This window comes from Cokeromyces recurvatus (assembly GCF_025118155.1).
Source record: "Cokeromyces recurvatus strain NRRL 2243 chromosome Unknown BX663scaffold_5, whole genome shotgun sequence".
Taxonomy (NCBI): Eukaryota; Fungi; Mucoromycota; class Mucoromycetes; order Mucorales; family Mucoraceae; genus Cokeromyces; species Cokeromyces recurvatus.
The window spans coordinates 467749-486738 of record NW_026251391.1 but is presented as its reverse complement, the minus strand read 5'-3'; the positions used below and the strand labels follow the sequence as shown (position 1 = coordinate 486738).

The window sequence follows — 18990 nt, the reverse complement described above, 5'->3', positions numbered from 1 at the left end:
TCTTTCTTCGTGCTTTTTCTTCTGTAATTCGATGTACAGCGTACGAAATATCAAACATTTCCTTCATAGAGGATACACCAGAGAATAAATCACGTCTAGGTGTAGTCGTTCCAGAGGCAATAATAGAAGGTGCTCGTGAATTAGCACATGAGTTGGCACGAGAATTAATGACGGATGGGATACCATTTGATGGTTCAACCATAGTTGGAACAGCCGCCTCTAACTCTTCTTCATCTCTAATTCGTTCTTGAATCATTCGTTTATATGCTTCCGCTTCTGTTTCAGGACGTTGTTCAATATTAGCAGGAACACCGGTTTCTTCAATAGACGTCAACATAGGTGTTGAAGTTAAATCTAAATTCAAGTCGTTTGTAGTCGTTCTTGCTTTAATTGCCTCTTTATCTATTTTACCCATTTTCTATAAAAAAAAAAATAGATGAGACGATTAGCATGGTGATAATAGAGAGCTACTCTAGAGTTACCTCATTCTTTATCCAAGGATGATCAAGAAATTCATTAATATTGTATCGTTTATCAGGATCCACACAAAGTAAATTTTCAATTAAATCTTTAGCTTCATCAGAGATGTTATCCCACCATGGACTCAAGAAAGTATATTGACCTTTTGCAACTTTCTCTGTTAATATCTTGATGGATTCATCATAAAATGGAGGGAAGCCACATAAGAGAGTATACAAGACACAACCTAATGCCCACATGTCAACTGATTTTGAGTAACGTTGGTCTTTCACTATTTCTGGGGCAGTATAACCGACAGTACCACAAGGTGTCATGGTCTGTTGATCCCAAACTACTTTTGATAATCCAAAATCAGCAATTTTAACTGAACCAATACCTCCACCTCCGACTCCAATTACAAATTCGCCTTCATCTTCTTTAGGTTCATCAAATTCATTAGGAGGTAAAGGTTCCTTTCTTTCTTTAAATTCAATAGGTACAAATAATAAATTTTCTGGTTTAATATCTCTATAGACAGTAAAGCAAGCAAGTAAGTAAGTATGTATGTATGTATGTATGCATATATGCGTGTATGTATGTATGTATGTATAATCGTGTCATATCTCTATATACCTATGAACAACACCTTTTTCTTCGTGCAAATATTGAATGCCTTCTGCTACTTGTTTTATACAATGACGAGATAAATCTTCGCTAAAATAGGTTAGTCGAACAATTTGATGAAATATTTCTCCGCCTTCACATAATTCTAAGACAAGGAAATAATGCTTGAAACAATTAAAAAATAAAAAAATAAAAAAAGCGAATTAAAAAAGAACGAAAGAAAGAAAGAAAGAAAAGGGAAAAAGAATCATGAAAATTTAAATCAAAAAACATCTTATTATACCTCTTTTGTTTCAATAAAGTCTAATAATTTAGTAATGGAAGAATGATCTAATGTCCTCATAATCTGTGCTTCTTTCAAGACACTTGCTTTCTAAATAACGTAATATAGATAATATTAATTTTTTTTTTAAAAAAAAAGACTCATATGTATACAAATAAATATCAATTAACAATGCTTATTACTTGTTGATTATTCAAGTCTAATTTTCGAACAATCTTTATAGCTACTTTTTCATTTGTACTAATCTTAATAGCTTGATATACTTTAGAAAATGCGCCACTAGATAAACAAGCAAATTAAGAAAACTCATTTGCTTTGTCCAAAAAAAAATAACAACATCAATAAAACCTTACTCTCCAAGTTTAGCTTTTAATTGGTACTTTTCTAATCCTACATAACTAGGCATTGTTTGTTTTGCTATCTTTTCTTCTTCTACCATACGTGCGGCAGTCTCATATTTTTGTACTGTCGATTGTCGAGATAATTTTGAACTGGTTGTTGAATGACTATTATAACTTTTCCCATTTTTAATAAAATTCTTAATTTGACTAAATACTGCCATTATTATTTGTGTAAATGTGTGTATATATATGTATGTGTGTATGTATGTGTGTATGTATGTATGTATATATATATATATTTATATGTGTATATGTGTATATAAATATATCTATATGTATTTATATAAAAGAAAAAAAAAAAAGAAAAAAGAAAAAGGGAGAAACAAAAAAAAAATGATTTCAATATTATTTTAGTTTATTATTTTGCCATTGTTGGCTTACTGCTGCTTCTAACACTGTTGATGTCTGCTGTGCTAAATATTTAATCTCCGATAATATAACATAATAATAATAATACATTATAATTGTACCTTTTTAACACGAAATGCAAAGAGTCGGGTAACCCTGTGTATATGCATACTCTTCTTCATTACTACGCACTGCTTCTCTCTCTATATGTTTATCATGTGGTAGATCATCATATATCGTGATGTATTAAGATTATGTAGATTTATATATCTGTATATGTATGTGTATATATAGAAACAGACAACTCATTTTCTTCTTTAAACTTTGTGGTGTATTTAGAAAAAAAAAGGATCATGGGGGGGGAGGAGGAGATTGTATTTATTTGTCGTAATACAAAATCTTATTGTCAAGTCAGCCCGCTAATTTTTGAGACATAATGTTTGATTTAATAGTATTTGTTTAAGAAGAAAAAAAGTCATTTATTACATGATAACACTACCTTTTTATGAGGTAAAATTGAGAATATCAAAATGAAGAAGCTGTTCTATATGAGTTTATCTCACCTAAAAAGTCGAATAGAATAGTAAGAATGTATTTATTTATCTATCAATAGAATGACCTCATGATTATTGCGGCAAATAAAATAAACGACTACTATTATTTTATCTTTTCTTTATAAACACACCTATTCCTATAATCATAATGTGTGCTCTTTTAACAACAATTATTGTCCAATATTGAAGAGGAGTTTGAATATATTGCTACTGCTATTGCCTCTTTTTTAGATTTATGATTATGCTATTTTTTATTTTAATATTCTTTTGACGTAATAATAACATCCATTTTTATTTTTTTATATTGTTATTTTCATTAATACTCTACTATGCCATTTAATTCTAGCCAAAATATTTCCTTAGAAGATCGTTTACTTCAATTAGAAGCTATAAAGAAGGATGACTTGCCTGAATTCCCAGACGATCAACCTGATTTACCTTCTGATTATGAATATGTGCCCAATGAAGAAGAAGAAGAGGAAGAAGAAATAATAGAAATGGATGAAAGCGAACTTTTACGGACTTTAGAGCAACAAGAAAGTGCTTTATCTATTGCTCAAAGACTATTTTACAATGAATTAAATACAACCGAGTCACAAAAGAAGGATCATGAATGGAATCTAAAGTATTTGACTTCTAAAGCGGTCGAAGAATTATACGCAAAAGGTTGGACAGAAGTAAAAGGATTCATGGATCTATCTATATTAAAAGGTAACTATTTTTTTTCTTTTTTTTTTTTTATCCAAAAGTAGAGTCTTATTTTAACAGTAGTTATCGAATAGGTGCTCATGAAGAAGCAGACAGGTTGAAAGATCAAAATAAATTTATATCTGCAAAAGACTACAAAAGTGATCATGATGACCCTTACAGAGATATGAATGCTCGTGACGATGCCATCTTATGGTTAGCAATTGAAATAAATAGAACTAATATATTACTGTTTTTAGTTGCCAACTTTAACTATTATTAAATTATTAGGTTAGATCCTCGAAATAACTGTTGTACGAACAAAGATGGACTTGGTGTAGAAAAGATCCCTATTCATTTTAGAAAAATCTTGGAATTTGTGCAAGATGCTTTAGTGCAAGACCTTAAAAATATGATTCGTTTAAATAATAAGATCGAATATCAGTTATCTTATTTCCATCCAAATGGTGCTCATTATGAACGACACCGTGATGCCTTCCCTATTGATGATCCTAATGATACAGAACAAAGAAGAATTTCTGTAATCATGTATTTAAATCCTAATTGGTCTACTGGAGATGGAGGTGAAGTTAAAATCTTTAGTCGACCTGATGAACATGGTTTACTTGAGGTAGCTGATCGTACTATGAAACCACTTTTAGGAAACATGTTGATATTTTTAAGTGGTGTGATTGATTATGAAATTTTAGCTACTAAAAAGCCTGCCTATATATTAACTACTTGGATAAAATAATAGTAGTATAGACCCTTTTTTTTTAATGATGACAATAATAAAGAAGAATATATAACATATATATGTGAATATATTATATATAATTATATAACACACAGATGTGGATATATTATATATAATTATATAACATACATATGTGAATATATTATATATAATTATATAATACATCAGGGATGAAATGGTATACAAAAAAAAAATACAAAGGTAGTATTTAAACTAAAGCTAATTCTAATGTCCAAGTTCTTCGTGCCCATAAACGAATTTTTTGTTCTTCTATTTCGACCGTATTACCGTCCCACCAACATTTTCGCTAGGTAAATAATATGTGGGGAGGGGAAAAAGAAAAAAAAAATTAGAATCATGTTAAATATATACATTTATAAAATACACTTTACAGCAGGTTTTCTCCAAAATAAAAATAATTTTTGAGCAGTTGCCATATGATTATTAGGACCTAACGTTTTTAATAAGACAAGTGCCATACTAGTAATAGTGGTTCGGAAGGGTTCAATTTCACGATAACCCCAATGATCTTCTCTATGAAATCCTGCATCACACAACATATCAATCAAATGTTGTTCAGCTACATTGTTTTCTCTTGTAATGTTCTTTTGAAGTGCATCAAAGATAGCATCACGTTCTTTAAGATACTTTCCAGATGCCAACTTCAAATGGGCTACATGTTGTCCCTTTTCTATCGGTAAACAATAATATTCAAGTTCTTCACGCAAGACAATAATAGGTTGTTTTGTTAAAAGTGTATAATAGACAGGTGAAGCAGCTGTAGCGGCATTAGATGAAGCATTCATCAAGAGTCGTTGAAATTCAGCATCTTGTTGATGTTCATCTCGAATCTCTGCTGCCTTTCTATAGAATGCAAGGACATATTCAAGACAAGTAGGATCAAAATCAACTATATTATCTTGCTGTTGTTGTTGTTGTTGTTGTTCCATAGAATGACGAGAAAGTTCATCATAACCTTCATCGTCTTCATCGTCTAATTCTTCATCTGGTCGTGACAGAACAAGTCCATTAGGGAACATGGCAATTAATAAACTTTCTGGTAAATTAACAAGAATGTCTCGATCCAGTTCTATACGAGTGCCTCTTAAAACGAGTTTTAATTTAGGTGGAATTGCATTATGAACGTCAAAATCATTCACATCCCCTTGTTGTTGTTGTTGCTGTTGTTGATAAATGAGATCATCATTATGATATATTTCCTCATCAGAGTCTGACACCTGCGTAATAGGCGAATTTGAAGACATTTAAAAATAAGGATTTAAAAAAATAAAAAAAAAATAAAAAAAGTAAAAAAAAAAAAAAAAAAAAAAAAAAAAAAAAAAAAAAAAAAAAAAAAAAAAAAAAAAAAAAAAAAGATAAAATTGAATTAAATAATTTAATAACAGTAATTTATGTAAAATATACACAAAGAGAGACGACTCTTTATTATTACAAAAGCAGATCAATAAAAAAATTAAATAAAATAAGATAAAATACTCGTTTTTTTTTTGTCCTCTTTCTTCTTCTTCCTTTTTTCTTTTTAATAATAAATATTGTACAACAAAGATATTTATAAAAAAAAAAAATCTAATTATTATATCTACAAAAGCTTTGTTTCCCTTGCTGCATTAGATTTAGGTAAATGATTTCCAATCCATTTCTTCAAGGAGATGGTTCCTAATGTATGATTGGGTTCATCATGGACATGATTAGAGGTGGGTAATACCTCAAGCGATTTTTCACATGCTTTTGTTTCGCCTTGATCTACTTCTCTTTTCGCTTGTTGGTACATCCATAAACCAATAAAGGTTAATACGATACCAAAACTTTGTGCTAAACTCACTTGCTGTCCAAACCAAAGAATACTCATGACGATCACAAAAATACGCTTAACAAGTGAAGCAATAGAATATGTCACTGGAGATGACATGGCTAAGGTTGTAAAAGCAAACCAATTCTGTGCGAAATGAGTTGTTCCATTTAATAAAAAATATGTCAATAATCGTGTTTTACTGATATCACGATGTGTTTCCTCAAACAAAAATCGACTTGCATCTGAATAGAACCAAAGTGGAATCATCAAGGAAAAGGCAATAAGATTAGAATAAAAAAGCATGTTCATCTTGTCTAATTTATCTGGATTATTATTTCCCATCTTGGATTCCTTGAACAGTAATTTTTTACTAAAGATGTTTTGCATGACAAAAATTAAGCAAGACACTAATGCACATGATAGTCCAATCCAATTATTTGAGAATGTGAATGAACATGCCAGAATTACACCTAATGTTAAAGGTATTAAAGCTGTATATACTTTGGATGAATAATTAACTTTGAAAATAAATCGATAAAATAGAACAGTAAACAAAGGTGCTAATGCCTATAAATAGATAAATAATTTAACTCTCTCTTTTCCTTTCTTTCTTTTTTTGGAGAGAATGGGCTCTTACCTTGATTGTGTGTACAAGACTAACGGGAATACGACTAATGGATATACTTGAAAATATATGACCGACTGTCATAAACAAAGAAAGAGGTGCCATAGTGGTTATGATAGCTTTTGTTGGATTCTTAATACCAGTAGATGATTTAAATATACTTTCCACAATAGCACACCAGCAGGCCACAAGAAGAAACTGAATAAAAGTTAATGTTACTGGATATTTAAACTGATTCATTATTTGTTTGCCTGTATTACTGGAAAGTGAAGACGTAAAATACCACATAAAACAACAAATCAAGAACTTTGAATTATCTGATAAGGAAACGCGATGTTGGGGATGATAGCTATGGCTGCTATTGATTAGATTATTTATAGGGGAGGGTTTCTTATCATAATTTATACCATTCGACATGAAATGTCGAGCATGTGTCTTTGTTGATGTAATATTATTAAAGAATTTCCTTTGAGGTGGTTCATTTAAATTAGTTGAAATTATTGATGGCATGACAACTGAAGTTGCTAATTATAAATCATTTAAAAAAAAAAAAAAAAAAAAAAAAAAGTAAAAAAATAAAAAATGAAAAAATAAATGAATCTATAACAAGCCATTATATAATAGATACGCAATTATCATTGGACAATGCTATTATAAAATTTAAGCCCACTACTACTACTACTAACTACTACTAGTACTACCGATCTTTTTAATCGGATGCTTGATAAGAATGTCCGCTATCTACAACACTTTTTATTCTAGAAAAAAAAAAAAGTTTCAAGTTGGAGTATAAGTCCTTTTTTTTTATAAAAAAAAAAAACATATAGAATGCAAATAAACATGATTTATTTATTTCATGATTCAAAAAAAAAAAAAAAAAAAAAATATGTATATATATGCTGTTATGACTGTATGTATCTAACAAAAAAAAAAAGAGAACAAAAATAGGTGATAAAAAAGAATAAAAGAAAAAAAAATGACTAAATGAATATTATAATATCAAGTTAAATTTATATTAAAAACAAAGGAATTTAAGCCAACAAAGACTTGCCGGACATTTCCTTGGGGATGTCAAGACCCATGTAGTCAAGAACAGTAGGAGCGACATCACAGAGGGCACCTTCAGCATCCTTCTTGAACTTGGCTTCCTTGTCAACCATGATGAAAGGAACCTTAGCACAGGTGTGGGCAGTGAAGGGGCTCTTACCATCATCAGCAATCATCTTTTCAGCATTACCGTGATCAGCAGTGACGAAAAGAGCATAACCATTCTTCTTACAGGCTTCAAGGACAACACCAATGGCCTTATCAGTAGCAGCAACACCCTTAACAGCGGCTTCATAGACACCAGTGTGACCGACCATATCAGGAGGAGCAAAGTTACACATAACGAAGGGATACTTGCCAGATTCAATAGCCTTGGCGACTTCTTCAGCAACACCAGCAGCGCTCATTTCGGGCTTAAGATCGTAAGTGGCGACCTTGGGGGAGGGGACCAAACCACGTTCTTCAAGGTTAAATTGAGCTTCAGTACCACCATTGAAGAAGAAGGTAACGTGAGCATACTTTTCAGTTTCAGCAATGTGCATTTGAGGAATATCGTTCTTGGACAACCATTCAGCAAGGACGTTATCCATAGTTTGAGCAGGGAAAGCGACCTTGAAGGGGAAGTCACCCTTGTATTGGGTCATGGTGAAGAGTTCAAGGTTCTTGGGGACAGGAGAGTCGAAAGGACAAGGAGCGATACCGAAGGCTTGAGAGATTTCACGCATACGGTCAGAACGGAAGTTGAAACAGAAGATGGTATCATTATCCTTAATTTGACCAGCTTCATCAACAATGATGGGCTTCAAGAATTCATCGGTTTCACCAGCTTCGTAGCGGGCTTCAATAGCCTTAACGGGGTCAGTGACCTTCTCACCCTTGGCTTGGGTCATACCGTCAAAGGCAACTTGAATACGTTCCCAACGCTTATCACGATCCATAGCATAGTAACGACCAGCGATATCAGCAACCTTACCATACTTAAGTTCATTCAAGGCATCAAGGAGTTGTTGCATGTACTTGGCAGAGGACTTGGGAGCAGTGTCACGACCATCACCAAAGAAGTGAATGTAAGATTCGGGAACACCAGCTTCCTTAGCAGCAGTCAAGAGAGCAACAAGGTGATCAATATGACCGTGAACACCACCATCAGAGACAAGACCCATGAAGTGGAGACGACCGTTACCCTTAATAGCGCGTTCGAAAGCATTCTTGATGTTTTCAACTTGACCGAATTCCTTGTTCTTCATAGCAAGATCGATACGGACGATATCCTAACATCATCATCATAAAAGACAAGTTAAGTTAGTTAGTTAATCTGATTGAAACCACAGTCACTGCTTTTATAAGCTGATTTTTTTCTTTTCTTTTAATTAATATAAATATTTATACAAATAATACTTACTTGGTAAACAACACGACCAGCACCAATGTTAAGGTGACCGACTTCAGAGTTACCCATCAAACCATCGGGAAGACCAACAGAGAGACCATGAGCAGCAATAGGAACGAAAGCTTCTTCTGCTTGAAGCTTGTCCATGACGGGAGTCTCAGAGTTGCGAATAGCATCACCGAGCTTGTCAGCATTAGGGGAGATACCCCAACCGTCAATACAGATGAGACAAGCCTTGTTCTTAGGGGCTTGCTTAGTCTTGGGCATTTCACCTCCACCGGGCATTTTAAATATTGATTATATTTGAAAAGTTAAGAGAAAAAAAAGAAAAAGAAAAAAAAAAAAGAAGGAATTAATAATAAAAAAATACTTAATCAAGAACAACTTTTTTTTCGTGTTAAGACACGTGTCACAAAGCAGTGACGCAACTTTTAGGTTTAGTACATAGTTGATCAATTCAAAGATTTGAGCAGATTTGGTTTTTTTTAATGGAAAAATATTATAATTTGGCATTTTTTGTTTCATGTCAAATTATATACCCTTCTATTCAATTATATTGTACAATTAAAAAAAAAAGTCTATTTGTCTCTTTTCTATTTTTTTGTAGGTCTTTAAGAATAATAATAATAAAAGCATTTGAATACATTACATCGTCAATGCTAGTAGTCAACGTTTCGAATTCAAGATAAGTTGATAATACATATTTAAAAAAGAAAAGCTACTGTTTCATTATTGTTCTTTTTCGGAAGACAAAAAATCTTACTTTTAAAATAAAAAAGAAAACCTTTTTTTATAACTTTCCGAAAGTATTCACTTTATTATAATGAAGGAAAAAAAATACATAAGCGAACAAGTTTTATTTACTGTTAAAAAGCAAAAAAAAAAAAAATAGTACGAATAAATATAAATATTTTTGTGAAGTTTCTAATTGTTATTCTTTCTATTACTACAATTGGACAACAGATTGTTGTTTTCATGGTGATAAATTGATAAAATCGAAACCAAAAAAAAAACCTGTGTTACAAAAGATTAAAAGATAATTTATAGGAGTTTAGATTTTGATTAAACCCTTTTTTTTTCATTCGCTTTCTTTTTTGACAATGCATTTCTTTAATAAAAAAAATATTTATTATAAACAGCTTCTTGTTTGTAGTATGCTTTACTAGGACGCAATATATACTTGTTTAGAATAAATGGTTGTAGTCCATTTATGTCTGATAAAGTTACAATGCCTGTAGAAAAAAACCAATAAAAAGCCTTTCATTTAATGAAGAGAAGCATATGACAATTATTCAAGTTACACGAACGAGTCCTGAATTGCTCTCCTCTCCTATAACAAGAAGGTAGTGTTTACTACAGTGTGCACATGTTTATAATTGTATTTGTTTATACTGTTTTTAGTCATTTCAGAATATAAAAAACTATTCTATAGATTTATACCAGTCCTATTCTATAAATCATGTTTTTTTTTTCTTCAAGTCTATTATATACTTTCTTTATTATTATATGCAGCATTCATGTGAGTAAGCAGTAATAAGAAGAAAAAGTTAAATCTTATGAGTACTGTAAATGGTAGATCATCTAATACAACACTTGTATCTAAAATGATGCAATACCTGTAAAAATGAAAGAGTCCAAACATTTCTTTGATTTATTCCTATTCAATTTATAAAGAATACCCTGTTATTTTATTTATTTTTTTGTTAGTTTATTTTGGAATCCTTCCTTGATAATAATTTAAAGAAGTATCGTCTGTTACTACTATTATAACAGTCATTGTTAAAATAAGCTATTTCTATTAAATGTTGATGGTTTCAGTAAAACAGTGAAAATAAAAAAAAAAATGAAGGTAACTTTTTGTGTAACGGATTTTTAATATCTTTTACTTTAACAAATAAAAAAATTCCCATCGTTATTTAACCCTTTTTTTTACTTTTTTTTTTTTTTTTTTTTTTTCTTCTTCTTCATATTATTTGTTTATTAATGCCTTTTGACACAGTAGAAAGATCATTTAAAAAGTTTCGTACAGATATTAATTTTAATGATGAAGAAGAATGGTATATGAAATGTTCAACATTTTCAAATCATAACACTTCTACTACTCCTTTCAAGGATCAACTACAACATGGATCTTGGGAAAATAAATCACCTTTTCAACCTATTACCCACGATTCTTTATTGCCTTCTTCTGCTACACCAATCGATATTCCTTATTCTACTTCTAGTGCTGCTTTTGATCATCCTTCTAATAGTTTAAATACTATTTCTCCACAATCTAATCATCATTATTATTGGGATGACAATACAAGCTTAACTGAATCCATCTCCTCTCTTTCACATCCCTCTTTCATAAATTCTTCTTATTCACCTATTCACCTTAATAATCTCATTTCTTCTCCACCACTAGATACAACTTGGATAAACAATCATAGTTCTCCTCCTATCTTTACAGACGTTTTATCAAGAATCAAATTTTCATATAGCGATATCGGAATTAACCTCGAAGCAAAGATCTCAAATGCTTCGGAATTAAGCTTATTAATTGACGCTTTTAGTCACTTGTGCTGTTCTTCTTCTTCTTCTTCTTCAGTAACTACGACTACGACTACGACAAATCAAGAAAATTCAGACTCAACAAGTTCACATGATGATACTAATAAAGTATTTCACAATAAAATGTTACTCTGTCGGAATAAATTGAACCAAACAAAACCCGTCAATTTTTTTGCTTCAACTTGTACACTAGGTCAAAACTCAAATCCTCTTTCAAATCTTGATTCTTTAACAAGTCAAAGGAAAATAGTAGATGCTTGTATAGATATCTTTTTCAAATGTTGGGTTAGATATAAGCCTATATTAAAAAAAGATGAATTTATGACTTGGTATGAGTCACAACACGAACCTACTGAAACATTAATTGTAAATGCTATCTGTGCTCATGTATTTAGACATATGGTCATTCATCATCCTCAACAAAGCTTAGATCATTTTTTAAAAGACCAAGATAAATTACAAGAACAAGAAGAGTATTTCTTTAGTCGAGCTAGAGAATGTCTTTCTCAATCCTTTGATACCCCTGATCGTTATACGATTATTGCTCTCTTATTTATGAGTATTCGTGCTGACCCTTCTAAAGGACATCATTATGTTGGTATGGCTGCTTCTGCTTTACATGAATTAAATATCTATCCTCGTATGGTAAACGAAGATGTTGATTCTTATGATAAAGAAATGGATACAAGATTATGGTGGTTTGTATGGGCTATCGACTTTTATCATTGGTCAGCCGGTGCCCATAAGAATACACCTCAGCCTTTTATTCAAGGTGAAATTGATTTACCTAAAGTATTTGAACAAGATATTGATGAAACAGAGATAAGTGTCATCACTTTTACTTATTGTTTAATGTTATGGAAGATACAAGCAGACATCGTCACTACATTCTATCTTCAAGATCATTCCACTGAATTAGTAGTTGAACAGCTTATAGAATATGATCGACGTTTATCGAATTTTTATAGGGATTTACCTGATTATTTAATATTCGACAGTGGATTTGAATATGGCTGTGAAGAACTTTTCTTGGCTTGTTTAAGAGTGAATATTGAATATAATGCAACTCTTATCATCCTTCATAAACTATTTATACCAGAGATGAATCCTATTCGACCAAGTCAAACTTCTTTAGAATCTTTAAATAGTTGTCTCTCTGCTGCTTTAACTCAGTTGAGTGCTATCAAGACATGTACCATGACAACCATAGGTCATTGTGCATTTGATCGAGATGAATTATGGCGTGCTGCTGAAGTTATTTCTGTTGCTATGGATATCTATCATCATTCTTTATCCCCTAAAGATCAAATGACGATATTGAAGAATATTAAACTACAAGACTTTATGTTGGGTCTAACGAAATCATATCAAATATTACAAAATACACGTGAATTCCGGTTTGCATATAAAAATTGGTTACAAGTAGCAGATTGGATTCAAGCTGAAATTCGACGACATCAACTTGCTGTAGGTAATCGGACTTTAAAACATCAGTTTGAAGATGAATCCAATAAGAAAAATAAGCCTGATTATTTCCTGGCTCATCTTAAGCCAAATCCTTCCACTTTATCTTATCTTACAACTACAAAGAAGAAAAGGGAAGATAATCCTTCAGTTCTTTATCAACAAAGACAGTCATCTACAAGAAAATCAATTTCCTTTCAAAATCAATTTAGTGTACAACCTGCTATCCATCCTTCTTCTTCTTCACTTCCATCTTCAACTGTGAATATTCGAAAATCATCTTTTTCAACTGCACCTCCATTTGTACACTTTACTAATTATACCTCTTCAGATAAACAAAAGCAACAACCATCTTCAAATGGTAAAAATCATGCTAGATTTCGTTATTTTAATCCAAGAAAGATGAATAAGTTTCTTTTTATTGACGAACATCCAATGATATAAAGAGAAAAGACATCTTATTGTAAATAGTAGTTAATAAATTTAAATAATGTTCTTTTAAAGAAGAAGAAAGAGAATAGGTTTTTTCTTTTTAATGCACTTTTTTTTTCTAACGTCATACGTTATTATCAGCTGATCATGATAGCATCACTACTTGTTATTAACCTTTGCCTTCTTTCTTTCTATAAAAATATATTTATTTGTTTACTTTTTTTTTTAATGATGGTTAATTCATTAACGTTAATTTGTATAATTGGAATCATTGTCTTTTTCGCTATTACCGTTTTCTTAGTATATTTTACTACAAATACAATACAACTGTCATCAAGTCATTATTCTGAATTTAACAATGGGTTATTCTTATTTGATTCAGAAGAGTCTATTACTTCTTTAACAGAAGATGCAAGACTGAGTTATGAAAGAGCGAAAAGTAAGCAAGAGTTCATTGTTGCTTCTTTTCTTTTTTTTTCTTATCTATTTTCCTTTTAATAGTTTGGCAAGAAAGGCATCCACCAGATAGTATTCCAACTGATATTACACCACCTCAATTTTTATCTATTCAGGAGAAAGGTGTCTCTGCGTTTGAATTCGAAGGAGGAGATCCGGATACGAATGTGTTTGTAGCAGGAAGAACTGAATTACAGTTTGTATATGGTGAATGCTGTATACAAACAAATCTTCCTTTACCTAGACAACAAGAAGTCTATTACTGGGAGGTAGAATAAAAAAGAGAGAGAGAGAGAGAGAGAGAGAGAAAAGGGGGCGGTATACAATTTAACAAATTCTTTCATGTATATACATAGGCTAAAATATTTGAAAAGCCAGAATCAACTACAATATCTGTGGGAGTAGCTACAAAACCTTATCCAACTTGGAGATTACCAGGTATATAATAATAATAATAATAATAATAATCGTTTCAATAAACTAAATAGAATACGAAATAGGCTGGAATCGTTATTCAATCGGCTATTTCTCAAATAATGGTTATAAATATTTTTCTTCTCCCTTTAATGGTAAGCCTTATGGTATCCCGTTTGATAGAGGTGATACCATTGGTGTTGGATACAAACATAGAACAGGCTCTATCTTTTTCACTCGTAATGGTAAAAGGTTAGAGGATGCTTATACTGGCTTACGTTGGAATTTATTTCCTACAATTGGCGCTAATGGACCATGTCAAATTCATGTTAATTTGGGTCAAGCGGGATTTGTATTTCTTGAAGCCAATGTGAAGAAATGGGGGTTAGCACCATCTCAAGGGACCTTGGCTCCTCCACCCGCTTATGGATCTGAACAAGATACAATATTATTAGCATCCACTAGTAGTATTCATCAATTACAACTAATACCTTCTTCTTCATATAGATGTCCCAATAGAATTGAGAATGATGATTATTCTTTAAGGACCTATCCTTCCTCAGCTGTATTGATTACAGTAAATGATATAAATCATAGTCAATCTATATCAGAGCCACCTCCTTACTCGTCACAAGATAATTTATTAGATTAGAAGAAGAAATAGTTTACAAATACCATATGATAATGCATGCATATATACCATGTTATACTGCTATTTATATAATGCTTGTTTCCTTTACTTTTTTAATAATAATAATAATAATAATAATAAAATGAAGCAATATGTCTTTACAAATTACTTTTTTATAGATACGTTTCCCTCTTATTGAGTATATGCTAAAATAAGAGCAGCAGATGGAACTAAATCTATATCCATTGGTGTTATGTTAAATATTATATGTGTAACTTTTTAAGAATATATATTTATATCACTTACTTAATTCTTTTAATGTCTTTTGTTGATCTTCAAAAGTATATGTCTTTCTAGGAAAAGTGGTAGATAGACTAAAAGGAGGATGACATCCTTGAGTCTGCAAAAATGTAAAAACATCTGATAGTGTTGCATTGACATTAAATGTATGAGTTATTGGACCAGATCCAGGAACACGAACCTATTCATAAAATAAGATATATATATATATGTATATTGTTCAAATTAACTCTAACTTTTTACCTGTAATCTAGCTTCTGTATATTCTTTTTTTACACTAGCCCGAGCAGCAGCATCTGCAGCGGCATCTTCTTCTGCTTGTGCCTGTTGAGCTCTTTTCGCAGCTTCTCTCTAATATATATTTATATATGTATAAAAGGGAGATGATGGAGAGGTTAAACAGATGTCCACATCCAAGTTTTGCAAATTGATTTTTTTATATACCTTTGCTGCACGCTCCTTCTTATCCTGTTCAATTTGGGCCTTAATTTTTGCTCTCGCAAGTCTCTCCTCTTCCTTCTCTCTCTTCTTTTTCTCCAATGCTCTTTGCATTTCCTTCGCTTCTAGAGCTTCTTTTGCACTCGTTATCTCTTGACCTGCTTTCCTTCTGATCTTCTCTGCCTGTTTACGTTCCTCAATTTCCTGTCTTTCACGAGCTGCACGTTTCTCAGCCATACGAGCCTTTAATTCAGCTAACTTTTGCTTCTTTTCTTCCTCTGTCAATGGTTTAATAGCCTCTGTACTTTCTGAAAAATTTTGGTGGCCTGTACGAGTAGCGTGTAACTCGGCACCAGTAGCATCACGAAATAGTTTTTGACAATCGTTGCAGATCAAACTTTGGGCAGTTTGTTCACCATCCTTAATTTCGCCTAAAAACTAAAGAGTGAGCAATACAAAATAATAACAATAAAAGTAGGGGAGGAGAAGGAGGATAAACGTGATATAGATGCAAGCGTATGTTTACAAACCTTCATCGTTGTTGGTAGTAGTAGTAGTAGAAGAAGAAGAACTACTTGCGCTTCCTAATGTTTGAGGAGGAATTTCTTCTTCTGGTTCATCAGAAACTTCAGGATGAGCTAAAAGCCTTCATTATATAAGAAGAATAAGAATATATAGTCGTTTTAACTATTTTATATATATATATTTATAAATGTATATATTGTTAACAAACCAGTCCATAGCTGGTTGAAGGCCAGCTCCATTTGTAGCTTTCATTGCTTTTTTTCTAGAAACATTTTAAAAGTTTGAATAATTTAAACAATCAACATTATAGAATAAATTTACACTTTGGGTAGTGAGAATCCCATACTAACAAGCGTGTCAATGTCGTTTGCCATTTTATTTTATTTTTTTTCTTTTAATTTAATACACTTTAGCTTATTAATAAAAGAAAGAAGAAGAACATCTATTTAAATTGATGACGCATATAAATATGTATAGACATTTATTTATTTTTTTTATTCATGTAATAAAATGTTTCGGCGGTCGGGCTTTAGCATGATTTCCCGTCATTAATTAAAAACAAGAGCTTTTTTTTTTTCATTTTCATTTTTTTTTAAAGTTAAAGTGGTTTGGCCTCAGAAGGATCAATTGGAGATTAAAATAAAACTTTTTTTTTATTGCGCATCTTTAAAAATTCGCACCGAAAAAAAGCGGTTCATCTTTGACCAACGAATTTTTTTTTCGATTCGAGACGAGTTCAAGAATTAGAATCAGCTTTGAACTATGCTAAAGTTGTGGTTTTTATTTATTTATTTTTTTTTTAAAAAAAAAAAAAAAAAACGGTCGTTAGAAAGAAGTAACACTAATAATCTTGGAAAACAAGATTTAATTCTAGTTACTTGTAAAAGGTATAAAAAGATAAAAGACATAATCAGTTGTTGGCTATTTGTATATAAACATAGAGTTTATAGGCTTTTATTCTGTCAAAAATTATTATGTGTATCAACTATTTCATTCGGTGGCTTAGTTTCAATTTCTTCATTGACTAAATTACTGTTTTTGGTTTTTTATTTTTTATTTATTTATTTTTATTTTTTAACTGTCATTCAAAAGAATCGAACATTAAAGATGGCATTTAGATTCAACTTTACAGTATGTTAAATTCTTTTTTGTCGTTCTTTTTTTTTTGGTTTATAATACTAATGTATGTGCTTGTTTAATAAAAGAATGAAGAATTAGATATTGAAGATACTGAAGAAAATCAACAATTAGAATCAAGTCTTCACGATTTGAGCATCGATGAAGAACAATTAAATAAAATTCCTAGTCAAGAATATGACATTCTCGTAACTATTTTTATTTTATTTTTTTTTATAAATTATATGTTTGACTAATTTCTTTCAATAGTCTTCACCTTTACCTAGTGTTATTCAAGCAGATATCATCAACATACCTAACGTTAATATTCCACTTTATAAACGTACCTTAGCCGATGTACAGTTTCAAATGGCTCAACAAGATCAAATTATTGAAAACCAAGACGATAACACAGAAAAGGAAGTGTTAGACATGTTAAATTTGACAGGCAATACAGATTTGATTCGTGGTGTTTATGAAGGAGGATTTAAAACTTGGGAATGTTCTGTTGATCTTGTTCAATTTTTATCCAGCTTGTCAGAAGATCAAATTACTCATAAACGTGTCTTAGAAGTAAGTAAATCGACAAAAAAAAAAGAGCAAGACAATATGGACACTCATATTGATACAAAAAAAAATATATTATAGCTTGGTTGTGGATCTTCTCTTCCTTCACTTTTTCTTTTATCACATAGTCAAACAAATCGAGTCGATGTTCAAGATTATAATAGTCAAGTGATTCGCTATATTACGATACCAAATATTCTTTTAAATACTGTTTTAAGTGTTCAAGAACCAACAATCAATAACGAAGAGATGGAAGAGGAAGACGATGATGAAGACGACAACGAAAATAATGTTGAAGAGGAAGAAGAAGAAGATAAACGTATCGAAGAAGATCCTATTACTTGCGATGCAGAAGCTGAGATTCAACCAGAGAAAATCCCAACCATGTTAAAGCAAGTCCATTCTCGTACAAGAGCATTTGTGGGTGACTGGAGTTCTTTACCTGTAAAGTGAAAATGTTACTCAAAATTAAAATAACACTAACCTTAAATGTACAGGATCAATTAAATGTCGATCAAGAAAAGTATGATATGATTGTCACATCTGAAACGATCTATGCTGAACATGCTTTACCTGATTTAATTCAGGTTATTCAAAAAGCCTTAAAGAAGCCTAACGGTATTTGGTAAAATAGAAGATGATAATAATGACTTTATAAATTGCACTCAATCTTATTATTATTATTATTAATAGCTATGTTGCTGCAAAGACAGTTTATTTCGGTGTTGGAGGTGGTATTTTACCCTTTTGTGATTTATTAAGTAAAACTCAAGACGAAGATGGAGATAAAATGAAGTTTGAAAAAGTGTTTGAAAGTTCAAGTACTGTAAAAAGAGAAATCCTTAAAGTTACTTGGGATTTGTAAATTCATACTGTAATATAAGATCGTCTTTAAGCAACAAGTATTTAAGAGAAAATAAAATAAAATAAAAAATAAAAAGAATCCTTAGAATGTCTGGAAATGTGTTACAATGCAACTACTTTTTCTTTTCTCTCTCTTGGCAATGAAAATAGGTAGTCGCAACAGTAAAAAATATCAAATAGTTGTAAATAAAAAAAAAAAGTAACTTGCGAATATTTATACAAAATTAAATAAAGTGTGAATT

At 31.1% G+C, this 18990-nt stretch overlaps 9 protein-coding genes across 9 annotated transcripts; 4 read left to right on the top strand and 5 right to left on the bottom strand.

Annotated features, from left to right (window-relative positions):
• Window position 1: 1 nt before the first annotated feature.
• Window positions 2–1820, bottom strand: BX663DRAFT_404730 (kinase-like domain-containing protein; the record flags this gene model as incomplete). The annotated part of the gene is made up of 6 exons (XM_051522247.1): window positions 2–217; window positions 483–987; window positions 1093–1247; window positions 1367–1456; window positions 1549–1645; window positions 1720–1820. Coding segments are annotated over 6 exons (1164 nt in total), but the record flags the coding sequence as incomplete, so codon positions are not given.
• A 1016-nt stretch (window positions 1821–2836) lies between these two features.
• Window positions 2837–4472, top strand: BX663DRAFT_285783 (uncharacterized protein). Its single transcript, XM_051521999.1, has 3 exons — window positions 2837–3380; window positions 3452–3572; window positions 3648–4472. Exons 1-3 carry the CDS (start codon window positions 2999–3001, stop codon window positions 4108–4110), a joined length of 966 nt encoding a protein of 321 aa, XP_051385524.1. The 5' UTR covers window positions 2837–2998; the 3' UTR covers window positions 4111–4472.
• On the bottom strand, window positions 4212–5373 carry BX663DRAFT_500068 (uncharacterized protein). Its single transcript, XM_051526273.1, has one exon. The coding sequence runs from the start codon at window positions 5151–5153 to the stop codon at window positions 4488–4490; it is 666 nt and encodes a 221-aa protein (XP_051385523.1). The 5' UTR covers window positions 5154–5373; the 3' UTR covers window positions 4212–4487.
• Window positions 5374–5528: 155 nt separating this feature from the next.
• BX663DRAFT_500066 (triose-phosphate transporter family-domain-containing protein) lies at window positions 5529–7105 on the bottom strand. The gene is made up of 2 exons (XM_051526272.1): window positions 6564–7105; window positions 5529–6493 (listed from the first exon to the last, which is right to left on the bottom strand). The coding sequence occupies exons 1-2, from the start codon at window positions 7059–7061 to the stop codon at window positions 5714–5716; spliced, it is 1278 nt and encodes a 425-aa protein (XP_051385522.1). The 5' UTR covers window positions 7062–7105; the 3' UTR covers window positions 5529–5713.
• Window positions 7106–7434: 329 nt separating this feature from the next.
• BX663DRAFT_500064 (2,3-bisphosphoglycerate-independent phosphoglycerate mutase) lies at window positions 7435–9370 on the bottom strand. Its single transcript, XM_051526271.1, has 2 exons — window positions 9001–9370; window positions 7435–8869 (listed from the first exon to the last, which is right to left on the bottom strand). The coding sequence occupies exons 1-2, from the start codon at window positions 9271–9273 to the stop codon at window positions 7583–7585; spliced, it is 1560 nt and encodes a 519-aa protein (XP_051385521.1). The 5' UTR covers window positions 9274–9370; the 3' UTR covers window positions 7435–7582.
• Window positions 9371–10933: 1563 nt separating this feature from the next.
• Window positions 10934–13802, top strand: BX663DRAFT_500063 (uncharacterized protein; the record flags this gene model as incomplete). Its single annotated transcript, XM_051526270.1, has 2 exons — window positions 10934–13653; window positions 13728–13802. A coding segment is annotated over exon 1 (2473 nt), but the record flags the coding sequence as incomplete, so codon positions are not given.
• BX663DRAFT_449745 (concanavalin A-like lectin/glucanase domain-containing protein) lies at window positions 13617–15256 on the top strand. The gene is made up of 5 exons (XM_051523734.1): window positions 13617–13876; window positions 13939–14162; window positions 14250–14331; window positions 14394–15174; window positions 15245–15256. The coding sequence occupies exons 1-4, from the start codon at window positions 13666–13668 to the stop codon at window positions 14957–14959; spliced, it is 1083 nt and encodes a 360-aa protein (XP_051385519.1). The 5' UTR covers window positions 13617–13665; the 3' UTR covers window positions 14960–15174; window positions 15245–15256.
• On the bottom strand, window positions 15131–16575 carry BX663DRAFT_549526 (ubiquitin-related domain-containing protein; the record flags this gene model as incomplete). The annotated part of the gene is made up of 6 exons (XM_051531158.1): window positions 15131–15174; window positions 15245–15419; window positions 15482–15589; window positions 15683–16107; window positions 16207–16322; window positions 16523–16575. The coding sequence occupies 6 exons, from the start codon at window positions 16573–16575 to the stop codon at window positions 15131–15133; spliced, it is 921 nt and encodes a 306-aa protein (XP_051385518.1).
• A 627-nt stretch (window positions 16576–17202) lies between these two features.
• Window positions 17203–18922, top strand: BX663DRAFT_500055 (uncharacterized protein). The gene is made up of 5 exons (XM_051526268.1): window positions 17203–17332; window positions 17407–17526; window positions 17588–17890; window positions 17966–18328; window positions 18382–18922. Exons 1-5 carry the CDS (start codon window positions 17309–17311, stop codon window positions 18511–18513), a joined length of 942 nt encoding a protein of 313 aa, XP_051385517.1. The 5' UTR covers window positions 17203–17308; the 3' UTR covers window positions 18514–18922.
• The last annotated feature ends 68 nt before the right edge of the window (window positions 18923–18990 follow it).

Excerpts from the sequence above, each read along its gene's own strand:
- BX663DRAFT_285783 (XM_051521999.1), top strand. The coding sequence starts at position 2,999 with ATGCCATTTAATTCTAGCCAAAATATTTCCTTAGAAGATCGTTTACTT. Across the intron at positions 3,381-3,451 it reads GGATCTATCTATATTAAAAG|GTGCTCATGAAGAAGCAGAC; the intron begins GTAACTATTTTT and ends GTTATCGAATAG. Across the intron at positions 3,573-3,647 it reads CGTGACGATGCCATCTTATG|GTTAGATCCTCGAAATAACT; the intron begins GTTAGCAATTGA and ends TTAAATTATTAG.
- BX663DRAFT_500068 (XM_051526273.1), bottom strand. The coding sequence starts at position 5,153 with ATGTTCCCTAATGGACTTGTTCTGTCACGACCAGATGAAGAATTAGAC.
- BX663DRAFT_500066 (XM_051526272.1), bottom strand. The coding sequence starts at position 7,061 with ATGCCATCAATAATTTCAACTAATTTAAATGAACCACCTCAAAGGAAA. Across the intron at positions 6,494-6,563 it reads GTCTTGTACACACAATCAAG|GCATTAGCACCTTTGTTTAC; the intron begins GTAAGAGCCCAT and ends ATCTATTTATAG.
- BX663DRAFT_500064 (XM_051526271.1), bottom strand. The coding sequence starts at position 9,273 with ATGCCCGGTGGAGGTGAAATGCCCAAGACTAAGCAAGCCCCTAAGAAC. Across the intron at positions 8,870-9,000 it reads CTGGTCGTGTTGTTTACCAA|GATATCGTCCGTATCGATCT; the intron begins GTAAGTATTATT and ends TGATGATGTTAG.
- BX663DRAFT_449745 (XM_051523734.1), top strand. The coding sequence starts at position 13,666 with ATGATGGTTAATTCATTAACGTTAATTTGTATAATTGGAATCATTGTC. Across the intron at positions 13,877-13,938 it reads GAGTTATGAAAGAGCGAAAA|TTTGGCAAGAAAGGCATCCA; the intron begins GTAAGCAAGAGT and ends TCCTTTTAATAG. Across the intron at positions 14,163-14,249 it reads AAGAAGTCTATTACTGGGAG|GCTAAAATATTTGAAAAGCC; the intron begins GTAGAATAAAAA and ends GTATATACATAG.
- BX663DRAFT_500055 (XM_051526268.1), top strand. The coding sequence starts at position 17,309 with ATGGCATTTAGATTCAACTTTACA. Across the intron at positions 17,527-17,587 it reads GTCAAGAATATGACATTCTC|TCTTCACCTTTACCTAGTGT; the intron begins GTAACTATTTTT and ends TTCTTTCAATAG. Across the intron at positions 17,891-17,965 it reads CTCATAAACGTGTCTTAGAA|CTTGGTTGTGGATCTTCTCT; the intron begins GTAAGTAAATCG and ends AATATATTATAG.